Below are 12387 nucleotides of genomic sequence, written 5' to 3' on the forward strand. Positions count from 1 at the left end.
ACCGGATTATGGAGAAAAAAGCTACCAAAGGACAATATTTACGATAAAAGGCAGCAACAGGCTAATACGGCGAACCACGAAAACAAAAAACGAACATAATCATCATAAAATCGAGGTCATTACTTTGTTGTAGGTTAATTGGTATAAACCCTTAGCATTTTTTCAACTACTAATAATAGAAACTATTTATATTCAACTAAGCTAATTATTCCTACTGTATGGTTATTATACCATTTTGGGGAAATAAGAGGTCGAATCCTTTACTCCATTTAGACGCTAAACCCTAAATTTCAAAATCTCTCTCCTCTCAACCTCTTTCCCTCTTTTCAATTCATTTCTAGCGTTGTTAAACTTCGGCGTACATCTCAAATTCACAAACCATAAACCTAATTATCGCTCCGAATCCGCCACATCATGTTCAGCAACCATGATTCTAGACTCCACGACGCCGGATCTTACCGACAGCGCCGAGTGTATCTTTTCATGTTTAAAGCGATTTTTATTTTTGAAGCATATTGATTTTAGAGTTTTTTATGTTTTCTTGACTAGAAATGTGTTTAGGGATATAAATTGAGTGTTGAAAGACAGTGATTTTGTGCTTTTGTTTGATACTGTAGTGATTTGGTTGGGCCGCCACCTATGATGATTCCGCCCCCTATGCCAGGTGGTGCTCCGCCCAGCTATGGCCGGGGAGGTCCTCATGTGGCACCTCCGTTTACGGTGGGTGGTGCTAGGAGTGGATATCAGATTGATCATGGTGCTGGAAGAGGGTTTGGGGCTGGTTATGGTGGTGGTTTTACTGACCGAGGTAGAGGCGGAGGTGGGGGAGGGTTCGGTGGTAGAGGACATAGCTATAACGGCGTGGGAGATAGGAGTGGCCATGAAGGTGGGAGAGGAGGTCAATTCTCGGGAAGGAGTTTTGATCATGGTCGTGGTGGTGGTTTTGGTGGAGGTCGTGGTTTTAGTGGAGGTCGTGGTGGCAGAGGAGGTAGGTCGAGGGGGGATGACTTGGACAACATTTCGCTTCCTAAACCCGATTTTAGTGGGTTGATTCCCTTTAAAAAGGATTTTTATGTGGAGAGCCCATCTGTGAGGGCAATGACTGAGCAGGAGGTGATGATGTATCGTGCACGTCGGGAGATTACTGTTGAAGGACACGATGTCCCCAAACCTATCCGGATGTTTGAAGAAGCAAGTTTCCCTGGTACTTTGTGAAGCTCTTTGCTTTTAAATAGTACTAGTTTGAAGCATTCTCTGATCCAAAAGTGATCAGCCATGGGCTTGGTCTAACCCAAGTTCATGGTGTCAGTGTATTGTATGTTTTCATTCTTAACTTGTAGCTGTGGTTAGCTGATTGATAGCTTGCTTACAGGTTACTGCCTTGAGGTAATTGCCAGACTGGGGTTTGTTGAGCCAACACCTATTCAATCACAAGGATGGCCCATGGCATTAAGAGGTCGAGATCTTATAGGCATTGCTGAGACGGGTTCCGGGAAAACTTTGTCATATTTGCTGCCTGCTTTTGTTCATGTTAGTGCTCAGCCCAGGTTGGGTAAGTTCTTTACAGTTTATGTCTATGGAAATTGAGACGTTATATTTTATTTTTTGTATGCTTGGAGATCTTTTATTTTATATGACTCCAAGTAAAATAATTCCAGCTCAAGGTGATGGTCCCATCGTACTAGTCCTAGCACCTACTAGAGAATTAGCTATTCAGATTCAAGAAGAAGCTTTGAAGTTTGGATCAGTTGCTAATATAAGAAGTACTTGTATATACGGTGGTGCCCCAAAGGGGCCACAAATTCGTGATCTTAAAAGAGGTATCCAACTTTGTTTATCTTGCCTTTCTTAAATTTATTTGTATAGTTTGTAATGGAAAGATGTCTGCAATCTTTCTTTTTTCAGGAGTTGAAATTGTCATAGCTACACCTGGTAGATTGATTGATATGTTGGAAGCTCAGCACACTAACTTGCGAAGAGTGACTTACCTTGTGCTAGATGAAGCCGACCGAATGCTAGATATGGGATTTGAACCCCAAATCAGGAAAATTGTTTCTCAGGTATTTATTTGCTAATCTGCATTTATTATGTTTCTATTTTACATAAAACCTTTAGAAACTTACATTTAAGGGAAATGCAGATTCGCCCAGATAGACAGACCCTGTACTGGAGTGCCACATGGCCAAGGGAAGTGGAAACTCTGGCAAGACAGTTCCTACGCAACGCTTACAAGGTTCGTCCTAAACTTTTAACCTATGATCTTCTTACACTTTCGACGTCAGCCACAGTGCTAGGACCTTAAATGGTTCTGGAAGTCTGTTTTATTGTAGGAACACTTGATAAGATTTAATGTATAACAGGTCATCATTGGATCTCAAGAACTGAAAGCAAATCAATCTATACATCAAATTGTTGAAGTTATGACTGATACGGAGAAATATAATAGGTGACATGGGCGAGAGACATTATGGTGCACTTATAAGTTTCTTGCGTCTTACCATTGATTTCTTGCAGGTTGATCAGATTGCTGAAAGAAGTGATGGATGGGAGTAAAATTTTAATTTTTGTGGAGACTAAAAAGGGATGTGATCAAGTTACAAGACAACTAAGAATGGATGGATGGCCAGCTCTGTCCATACATGGTGATAAAAACCAGGACGAAAGGGATTGGGTCCTAGCAGAGTTTAAAAGTAGCAGAACTCCTATAATGATTGCTACTGATGTTGCTGCTCGTGGCCTTGGTAGGATTAGTCTAAAAGTATAGGTTTAGAGTCTCATTATGGTCTTTGAACTACATAGCTCGTCACCCGGCTGTTCTTCGTCTTCCTAATGATATAGTGGTTTGGGTGCGGAAGTTCTTCGTATTATGCACGTTGGCTGCCTACTACGGTATCTCTACGCTATGAGCATGGTGCCTTGGCCTAGTTCTGTTGCTTTTGCCTTTCTGTTTCTCGAAAATATTGAGATGATGCTGCTTTTCTGTTTCTCGAAAGTTCAGAGCAAAAGTGACAGAACCTCTAGAATACACATGTTTTTTTATAGTCCAGTGTGTCATAGGCTAATGAATGTCGATACGTCACGTTGATTGTTGTGATATCCATATGATGGGGAATCAACATATATGCGGACACAGGATTTAGTAGACTGTTCCATATACAGCGTGCTCCTTGCATGTGCCCGAGCGACATAATTAAGGCTAAAGTGCCCATCCACTCTTAGGGAGCTAATAGTTGTGACAGCCGGTAGACTCGTACGAGATTATTCATTGATTTGACAGTGATTTTGAAAGTTGTGGAGCAGCTGCTTCTTATCCCTGCAAAGTAAGGTAGGCACATTTAAAAGATGTGTTGTATCTTCAACAAGATCTCTTTGGATCATAGGACTGCAGGGATAAGGGGCCATATTCTTTTTGTGTTTCTTTTGAATTCTTATCTGATCCCAACTCTTTCTGTATGTTTCTCTAGATGTGAAGGACATTAAAGTCGTAGTCAACTACGATTTCCCTTCGAATTTGGAGGATTATGTCCACAGGATTGGCCGAACTGGTCGTGCAGGAGCTACGGGAACTGCTTTCTCATTTTTCACTCATGCAAATGTGAAGCATGCTAGAGAACTTATCAAGATTCTGCAACAAGCTGGGCAGGCCGTGCTGCCTCAACTTGCTGCTTTGTCACGAACTGCTGGATCGGATATGGGAGGTAAGCGTGTTGACCATGCTACTATCATTCAGTTGATCTGAAAAATGTCGGTCGATCTATTGTTGTTCTAACACCGATGTTTCTGCAGGGTCGGGGCGTAACTTCCGATCCAGAGGCCGAGGAGGAGGCGGCGGCTTTGGCAACCGTTCGGGGTCTAATGTGATACCTATTGGTGGAAGAAGGCCTTATTAGTTTTGTGCCTTAAGTTTGTAATGGATGTACAAGTTTTACTATGATCTTTATTTGTGGTAGGCGTAATATGTTTTTTTATGGCATTTTAGTTCTACTTCTACCTTTACAAATGGAATTTCGTAGAATTATGTAAAGTGAAAAAAAAATATTTTACATAAAATCTATGCAGCTTTGGGATGAGTTGATGTGTATAGATGCACTATATAAACTCGTTTATAATGATGTTCTCACTTTGTTTGAGTTTATGAGATTTTTTCTGTTCGACTTTTGTCTTATGCCTTTCTATATCAATATAGATCACTTCCACTGTGAATGATGATCACAACTTTTTTCATACTACAAATAAATATTCATTACTCTATTTTAAATCTTTTTTTCTCCGTTTTCTCTTTTAATTTCTCTATCATGTTACCGAGATGTATTTTGAATTTTTGCTTCAAGAAAAAAATAATATTCTTAAAATTTTAAAATATTTTTAATAAAAAAAAATTGAATTACTATCTATATTTTATCATTTTATCTTCACATAGGATAAAATTAGCTCTCCAAATTGATTTTTGCTTTGACAAAAAACATAGGTTCGTAATTCCACAGAAAAGGGCATTATTGTAATATACAACTCTTTTCTGAAACCCTAATACACAGCCACGCTCAAAATCAATTTCCTTATAAATCCCCAAAACCTAAACCAATTTGCCTACCCCCAGCGCCGACGCCCGCTTTCCACCCAGAGAAAATGACAACCAGATTCAAGAAGAACCGCAAGAAGCGCGGCCACGTCAGCGCCGGGCACGGTCGTATCGGCAAGCACCGCAAGCATCCCGGTGGTCGGGGTAACGCCGGAGGAATGCACCACCACCGCATCCTCTTCGACAAGTACCATCCTGGATACTTCGGCAAGGTCGGTATGAGGTACTTTCACCGCCTCCGCAACAAGTTCCACTGCCCGACGGTGAACATCGACCGCCTCTGGTCGCTGGTGCCGCAGGAGGTGAAGGACAAGGCGTCCAAGGACAACGCGCCGCTCATCGACGTCACTCAATTCGGCTACTTCAAGGTGCTGGGGAAGGGTTTGCTGCCGGAGGGTAAGCCGGTCGTGTTGAAGGCCAAGCTCGTGTCGAAGAACGCGGAGAAGAAGATCAAGGAAGCAGGCGGTGCCGTCGTCCTCACCGCTTGATTAGGGTATTTTCCCCCAATTTAATTTACTTTTCAAATTTTATGCAATCGTGGATACTGGTGATATTGGTAGTCTATGCTCTATTAGATGCTTTAACTAAAATGAATTTTGTGTTTTTGGGATATTCCGGAGTAATCCAATTTTATTTTTGTTTTTATGTTCCTTGTTTGAATGTTTTGATAAGGCATGTTAATTAGAATAACGCAATTAATTGTTTAGTTTTTATTTGCACAATTTGGTTATGTGGGCTGCTAGTAAGCTATACTTTCTATGGATTTTTGTTTGTTTCTTAATTAATTATATATATGGGTTCGATTTTTGGTTGATTTGTTGGTGATTTTGTTTTGACAAGGGTCCTGTAGATTAATTCATTCTGTGGTTTAAACTTTGTCTGATAACACATTTAATTACACCCTTTATGAACCTTGTGATAGAGACACTCTTAGGAGATCATTGCTCGCATGATTAATTGAAGTCAAATTATTTTGCTTCTCCTCCTCAACTGCTTCATCAGTTGCTGCCACATCCTCGTCCCTACTTTCCGTTTCCGCCTCCTCCCCCTTCTCTTCTCTCCGGCCTCTGAATCCTACGTATGCCTTCTTCTGCAAAATCCACACATTCGCTAACAGGAGTCTCTTGATAAAATAGATGATTGAATAACTTGAATTTTAAATTCAATCTTAAGAAGTATATCATAAATTTCTATTTATTTAAGCGTCTACGTAAATGGCTTCTTATATTTTTTTCCTTGGCAGATTTACATTGGGTGTAACTATTAATTGCAACTTTGATGTTAAATATTTCCTGTTATTTCCCGATTTTCATCTAAGTTAGAGCCATCGTGTTGAATAGAAAGATATGGTTAGTAGAGTAAGCTATGATGGGGCAAATATATTTTCAATTATTTCATGAAATTAATGTCGGAAGCCAGAAATGAGGACATGTCATGAATACATCATAATTCTTCATTCTCATATTTTGTTTTTAAATAATCAAACATAGAAATAATATGCATCTTGAATATGAAAGTGATGTTCATGTATAATGCTCACTAAGACTCATTGTCGGGTCTAAAACGATTTTTAGGGATCAGAATTCGCTCGGCGCAACAAGGATTATTTACTAATTACTTTGCAATTCTACCTTTTACGTTTTTTTATCAATAATCAAGATCTAATTTTTTTATGTTATCAATTTATATTAAATTTACATCACTAATACTATATTCATGTTTTTAAAAATAGAAAATTTTGAAACGACATTAGCCTTTAATGCTTAAAAAAAGTGATATCAGTTGACACATTAAATCTCAAACTCTATAAATACACACTTTCAACACCTAAAACTTCATTCCTCAATTGACACATTAATCTTTTACTCCGCGTCTCTCTTCAAAATATAAATTCGGTGTAAGAGGAAAGTGCTCTTCTCAATTATGCCTCAAATTTGGTTGTAGATGCACTGCCTGAATCTCTCAAGAAATTGGGGACATGTTTTCTTCAAGCATTAATCAGAGCTCTCCACGCAATCTAGCATAGGATATCATTTCAAAACTAACATCCACGTGAGTATGACCATTGAAAACAAATACTACTACTCCCAAGTGTAAGACAAGGATATGCCGAAGATGACCGGTGAGGAGATCCGCGCGCGCGCATAACCTCCTTTTGCATACACTTCGGAAGAAGAACGAAAAGTTCTGTTCATATATCGATTTGATTTCTATGAACTTGTAATTTTAGTTCATTTTATGTGAAGTCGTATGTTTATTATTTATGAAGTCGTTTTATGTCATATATTATGTACTCCCTTCGTCCCACTGAAGATGACCCGCTTTACTTTTTAGTTTGTCCCAATCAAGATGACTCATGACTAAAAATGAAAATACTTTTATCTCTACTTTATTCACCCTCTCTTACTTTATTTTCTCCACTTAACACACAAAATAAAGCTATATAAAATCTTGTGCCGTCCAAGGAGGGGTCATCTTCCTTGGGACAGAAAGTACTTGTATTTCAATTTTACAAGTAAAACAATGAATAGTGTAAGTTAATGTGAGAGTATTGGGGCATGACGTCCATTGTAGAAATTGTGGCTTGGTACCAAAAAAAAACAGGGGAATGACGAGGTGATAAAAGCACGTCCTTGTTAATGCATAAGGGATGAAGCAATATAGAAATAAGTAGTAAGTAATCCTACAATAGTTTTTTTCATGAGCAAGGTAGCGTTAGTTTCATCAGTGATTGGCGTACATAAAAGTACTGCATCAGTTTTGAACACATCTACAGATAAGGGAACCAAGCAGCTGATTTTCTTGCCGGTAGGGGTTCAGATTCCTGCCCTTACTTACTATGATCCAATCTATGCGCCTCGGTATCTGAATGCGCTGGTTAGGATGAACCAGCTGGGATATCCTAACTTCCGTTTCCGATGTAGAGATGTGGGTTGATCCAGCTTCTTTGGTGGCTGGTTTTAATAATTTTTCGTTTCTCCCTCGTATATATATTGTCAGTTCTTTTTCACTTGATAGTATGGAGGATCTCGACCTGTGGGACCTCTATGTGACTTCTTCATGTTCTTGTTTAGATCCTAGTCACTTTTGAGCTAAGATCATGTTGGTAGAACATTTTATTTTGATATTATTTACGGGTTGGATTTTTGCCTAAACCTTCCGCCAACAAAGGGGGTTTTTGATTTAAAAAAAAAAACTAAAATTCGGCCCACATCAAGCCTTGAATAATTGTCCTATCTATTATGAGTTTTGGGCTTTACTCGGCCCATCTCAAACCTTGAATTATTGTAATATTATTAATCTTTTCTGAAACCCTCTCACCAACACACCATTTCCTTATAAATCCCCAAACCCTAGCCCCCATTTCGCCTCCTCCCATCGCAGCCGCACTCCCTCCTCCGAAAATGACCACCAGATTCAAGAAGAACCGCAAGAAGCGCGGCCACGTCAGCGCCGGGCACGGTCGTATCGGCAAGCACCGCAAGCATCCCGGAGGTCGGGGTAACGCCGGAGGAATGCACCACCACCGCATCCTCTTCGACAAGTACCATCCTGGATACTTCGGCAAGGTCGGTATGAGGTACTTCCACCGCCTCCGCAACAAGTTCCACTGCCCGACGGTGAACATCGACCGCCTCTGGTCGCTGGTACCGCAGGAGGTGAAGGACAAGGCGTCCAAGGACAACGCGCCGCTCATCGACGTCACTCGGTTCGGCTACTTCAAGGTGCTGGGGAAGGGATTGCTGCCGGAGGGAAAGCCGGTCGTGTTGAAGGCCAAGCTCGTGTCGAAGAACGCGGAGAAGAAGATCAAGGAAGCTGGAGGCGCCGTTGTGCTCACCGCTTAATTAGGGTTTTCCCCCCCAAATTAATTTTGCTTTTTTTATTTATGTTTTATGCAATTGGTAATACTTATGATATTGCTAGTCGATGCACTTGCAATTGCTTACATTGAAAACTATGAATTTTGTGTTGCGCTTTATGTGATTTTGGGATATTCCAGAGTAATGCATTTTTATATTTGATAGCTTATGCAATGCTTGATTTGTATAAGTTGGATTTGATTATGCAGGCGTTTCATAATCTACATTAATCAGTTTACATGATTTCTATGATTTCTTAATTTAAACCATGATTTTTTGTTTGTTTCTATGGTTTTTTGATGCACATTTCATGAGCTTGTTCTTCTTGCATTGGTTGATTTGCTTGAAAATGGTGGTTGATTTATAATTACATTTGTTTGATCAGAGTTTGTATCATTAGAGTTTTGATTTGTAGGTTAATTGAGTTTAATCACGTGGTGTAACTTTGGCTGCTTACACAATTATCCCATCTTAATCAACCTGATTCTGATTTGTCACTGCATCTCAACCTTGTGGTAGACCCTCGTGGGTGAACCCTCCTCCGCACTCCTCCATCCTACACAGCCGCCACCCTACTTCCACTTCCTCCATAGAATGTCGTCTCGTTTTCCCTCTCTTCCTCCATCACTGCCTACTACCCATGCCTTCTTCTGCAAAATCCCTCTTGATAAAATATACTATTGTAGAGTATTTTATTTTCAATCCTAGGATTGCTCCAATTCATTTATTCAATTGATTAGTAAATGCCCTCTTATATTTGTGTCCTTAGCAGATTTGTATTGTGTGAAACTAGTATTAATTTGAAGTTGGATGTTAAGTATTTTCCTGTAATTTGCGGGTTTTTATCTTGTAAGAAGCTTTGTGTTGAATTGAAAATTTAAGGGACATTTGTTTTCAATTATTGCATGAAATTGATATGATACCATGATGTCTTGTTCTTCATTCTCATGTTTTTGAAGATTAAAAGTCTGATATGTGAAAATAATATACGTTCTAATTTAGTTATGTTACTATTATGTGTGATCTTCGTCTTTTCTTTTGCACTAATTTGGTATACAAAATAATTTTAATAAAATTAAAGGGATTAAACAAAAGTGTGGGAAAATGCATACAAATCAAATTTGACCGTGTTCTTTTTTTCTCTTGTTTATTAGAATATAAAAATAAAATGGATGATTCGAGATTTGTTTTTTCTATATAGTTAATGATACTCAAATTAAAGGATTAAACATGAAATCAATGTGAATATGGGTTAAATGAAACTGCTGGCAAGGTTTTTGGTTGGTTCTGGTTATCGTTGGTTTTTTTTTTTAAAATGTTTTTGATTTTGACTCGAAATCGTTATTTGATGGTTTGGAAAATAATGGCATCGAAAACTGCACCATTTGAACGGCGAAGCCAGTTCCAATTCAGCCCATTTATGAGTATGACCTGCCAATCCAATTTGGGCCAACCTAGCCACCGGCTACAATATAACCTCACATTTGTTCATAAATGTAAAATAATACTTCTCGACATATTTAAAAAATAAATACATAAAATATAGATGTCATGTTTTATTTCCAGCTCTCTCTCCTCTCTCTCATAGATGTAGTTTATAGCAAATGGTGTTGGGCCACTGATATCCTACTCAATTTGCTTGAGCATGTGGGCTATATATACTTCATTAAAGTATTTAGTTGCCTCCCCATAAATGGAAACTTCCCAATAATAGATCCACTTTTAATATTCTATTTTCAATAAATAATTGATGGCTATTTGGTGTCTCCTTCCCAAAATAATCACTTTTCTACTTCCTCTATTCCCTCATAGTTGAAAAAGAACTTTTCAGTTTGAAATCTTGTGCATTTTTATAAAGTAGAAAGTTAATAAAGTAGAGAGAATAAAATAAATAAGAGAAAGTAAAGTAATAGTGAGAAAAAATATTAATTATTACTCCCTCCGTCCCTAAAGATTATGAACTATTTTCTTTTTCATCCGTCCTAAAGAGTATGAACTTTCTAATTTTAAAAAATTCAAACAACATACTACCCTTACACATTGTTTATTTACAACTTACACCATTATCACTAACACTTATACCATTATAATAATGTGGAGCACACTCTCCACTAACATTATTTGCACTACCCTTTCTCCCCCTCTCTTACTTTTTTCTCTTATTTATTAAAACACATACCGAACTCAAAGTTCGTACTCTTTGGAGACGGAGAGAGTATTATATATGTATCAGCTATAAGGAAACTTCCCAAAATGAAAAAAATTGACTCAACTATACATGAGAGAACGAAGGAGTAATACTATAGTTATCTCCAAGGGAGTACTATAATTATCTTCAACCATTTATATTAAACTCACACTCATTTTGGTGTAATGTCATACTCCCTCCTCCATAATAAAATAGTCTCATTTGTGGATGGCATAACATTTAATATGAAATTGGTAAAGTAAGAGAAATAGGAAAAAAATTAGAGAAAGTAGGAGATAGGAGAGAAAAAGTAAGAGATACAATAAAAAGGAGTGTGATAGAATATGAAAGAAAATTTTAGCTTTTGAAATGAGAAAATTTGAAGAAATGGTTTGAGTTTGATTTATGATAAACCCATAAATGGGTATATTTTACTCACAAAATTTTAAGAGCAATTATTTGTTTATCTGGAAGAAGAAAAGTCTAAAGGAGTTGATATATTTTACTATCATAAAAACGATCCATCACAATAATTGTAAAGTATTTCACATTCTTATTAGCGCCAATTAAGTTTCTATAATGAATTTAGCGTATAGAAATATTGCAGAAGGCATTTATTTTTCGAACTTATAATGTATCCGATTTTGCTTGGCTCTTTATTTGAACTTTGGCTCACCATAATTGGTGGTTTGCGCATTTTGTCTTTCGAAGCACAAATGCAATAAACCATAATATATTTTTTTTATAATATTTACAACTAAGTGGATCAAATAATTCAAATATAAAAACTCGAAATATGACATATATTACCATTCAACTACCTCAATTGAGCAAATTTGTTTCTTAGTTTTAAAAAAGAAGATGGTTGGTGGAGTAAGTGTAAAACAACCATTAAAATCTGTGGATATCAATATAGTCCACACATATAAAAAGTGACCCCTCATACATAGGATAGAAAGGATTGAAAAACATTACACAATAGATAGTGACAAGAAAAGCACAATAATTACATGCAATAGAATCAAGTGATAATGGGATGTTAGTGTACATTTCCCTTATGATGTCATTTCACCTTAGCAAAAGTGACATTTATGGTCCCTTTTATATATGTTGACTTACCATAGCTTTGAGTTTTATAAGTTGAATGCATAAGACTATTCACTTATTGATCATGATCTCATGTTATAGAATGGTTAGTGTTTGTTGGTTACTCATCAATAATAGTTCATCATTTATCTTCGTGATAAACTCAAATCTTGAAATTATTGGAGGAGAAACATTTTATTCATAGTACTTTATCTTCCTTATTTTATGTGTTTTTTAAATAAAAAAATACTTTATAATGATAACTATATGACTTTGAATAATTGATGTCTTTAATCTATATGTAAAAAGGTTTGGATCATATTAATTGGGTTGATCTCAATATCTCATTAGTTTTTAAAACAATTTGTAAGGCGTCCCTTAAATGATAGTGTATATTAATTCACTGATCAAAGTCATAGTAGTTGAAATCAAGATTTGATTTTGATAATAACTTGACAAACATTAGTCATGGCCACGAAAGCAAGGTATAGATAAAATAATTTTGATAATATTGTTAAATAGTGGATGGGAATGCAACCTCAATTATTGTAGTGGAATCTTAAATATGTGGGGTTGGAATCTTCTTGGCCTTTGCTTTGTTTTTGGATTAAATAATTCCAAGTCCCCAACACTGATCTCCCCACTTTGGTACTTGCAACTTGTCCTAATTTAAT

At 37.2% G+C, this 12387-nt stretch overlaps 3 protein-coding genes across 3 annotated transcripts; all 3 read left to right on the forward strand.

Moving 5' to 3' along the window:
* The first annotated feature begins 218 nt into the window (after positions 1–218).
* On the forward strand, positions 219–4138 carry LOC121787975 (DEAD-box ATP-dependent RNA helicase 20-like). The gene is made up of 10 exons (XM_042186831.1): positions 219–473; positions 618–1204; positions 1373–1552; positions 1659–1820; positions 1906–2060; positions 2141–2233; positions 2361–2446; positions 2515–2741; positions 3465–3698; positions 3787–4138. The coding sequence occupies exons 1-10, from the start codon at positions 415–417 to the stop codon at positions 3888–3890; spliced, it is 1887 nt and encodes a 628-aa protein (XP_042042765.1). The 5' UTR covers positions 219–414; the 3' UTR covers positions 3891–4138.
* Positions 4139–4561: 423 nt separating this feature from the next.
* Positions 4562–5224, forward strand: LOC121787977 (60S ribosomal protein L27a-3). Its single transcript, XM_042186833.1, has one exon. It carries the CDS (start codon positions 4627–4629, stop codon positions 5065–5067), a length of 441 nt encoding a protein of 146 aa, XP_042042767.1. The 5' UTR covers positions 4562–4626; the 3' UTR covers positions 5068–5224.
* Positions 5225–7905: 2681 nt separating this feature from the next.
* On the forward strand, positions 7906–8608 carry LOC121787976 (60S ribosomal protein L27a-3-like). Its single transcript, XM_042186832.1, has one exon. It carries the CDS (start codon positions 7984–7986, stop codon positions 8422–8424), a length of 441 nt encoding a protein of 146 aa, XP_042042766.1. The 5' UTR covers positions 7906–7983; the 3' UTR covers positions 8425–8608.
* The last annotated feature ends 3779 nt before the right edge of the window (positions 8609–12387 follow it).

This window comes from Salvia splendens, chromosome 22, assembly GCF_004379255.2.
Source record: "Salvia splendens isolate huo1 chromosome 22, SspV2, whole genome shotgun sequence".
In the NCBI taxonomy this organism is placed as follows: domain Eukaryota; kingdom Viridiplantae; phylum Streptophyta; class Magnoliopsida; order Lamiales; family Lamiaceae; genus Salvia; species Salvia splendens.

Coding starts and splice junctions, on each gene's coding strand:
- LOC121787975 (XM_042186831.1), top strand. CDS start 415: ATGTTCAGCAACCATGATTCTAGACTCCACGACGCCGGATCTTACCGA. Junction 1,553..1,658: donor TAGTGCTCAGCCCAGGTTGG/GTAAGTTCTTTA, acceptor AAATAATTCCAG/CTCAAGGTGATGGTCCCATC. Junction 2,447..2,514: donor GATACGGAGAAATATAATAG/GTGACATGGGCG, acceptor GATTTCTTGCAG/GTTGATCAGATTGCTGAAAG.
- LOC121787977 (XM_042186833.1), top strand. CDS start 4,627: ATGACAACCAGATTCAAGAAGAACCGCAAGAAGCGCGGCCACGTCAGC.
- LOC121787976 (XM_042186832.1), top strand. CDS start 7,984: ATGACCACCAGATTCAAGAAGAACCGCAAGAAGCGCGGCCACGTCAGC.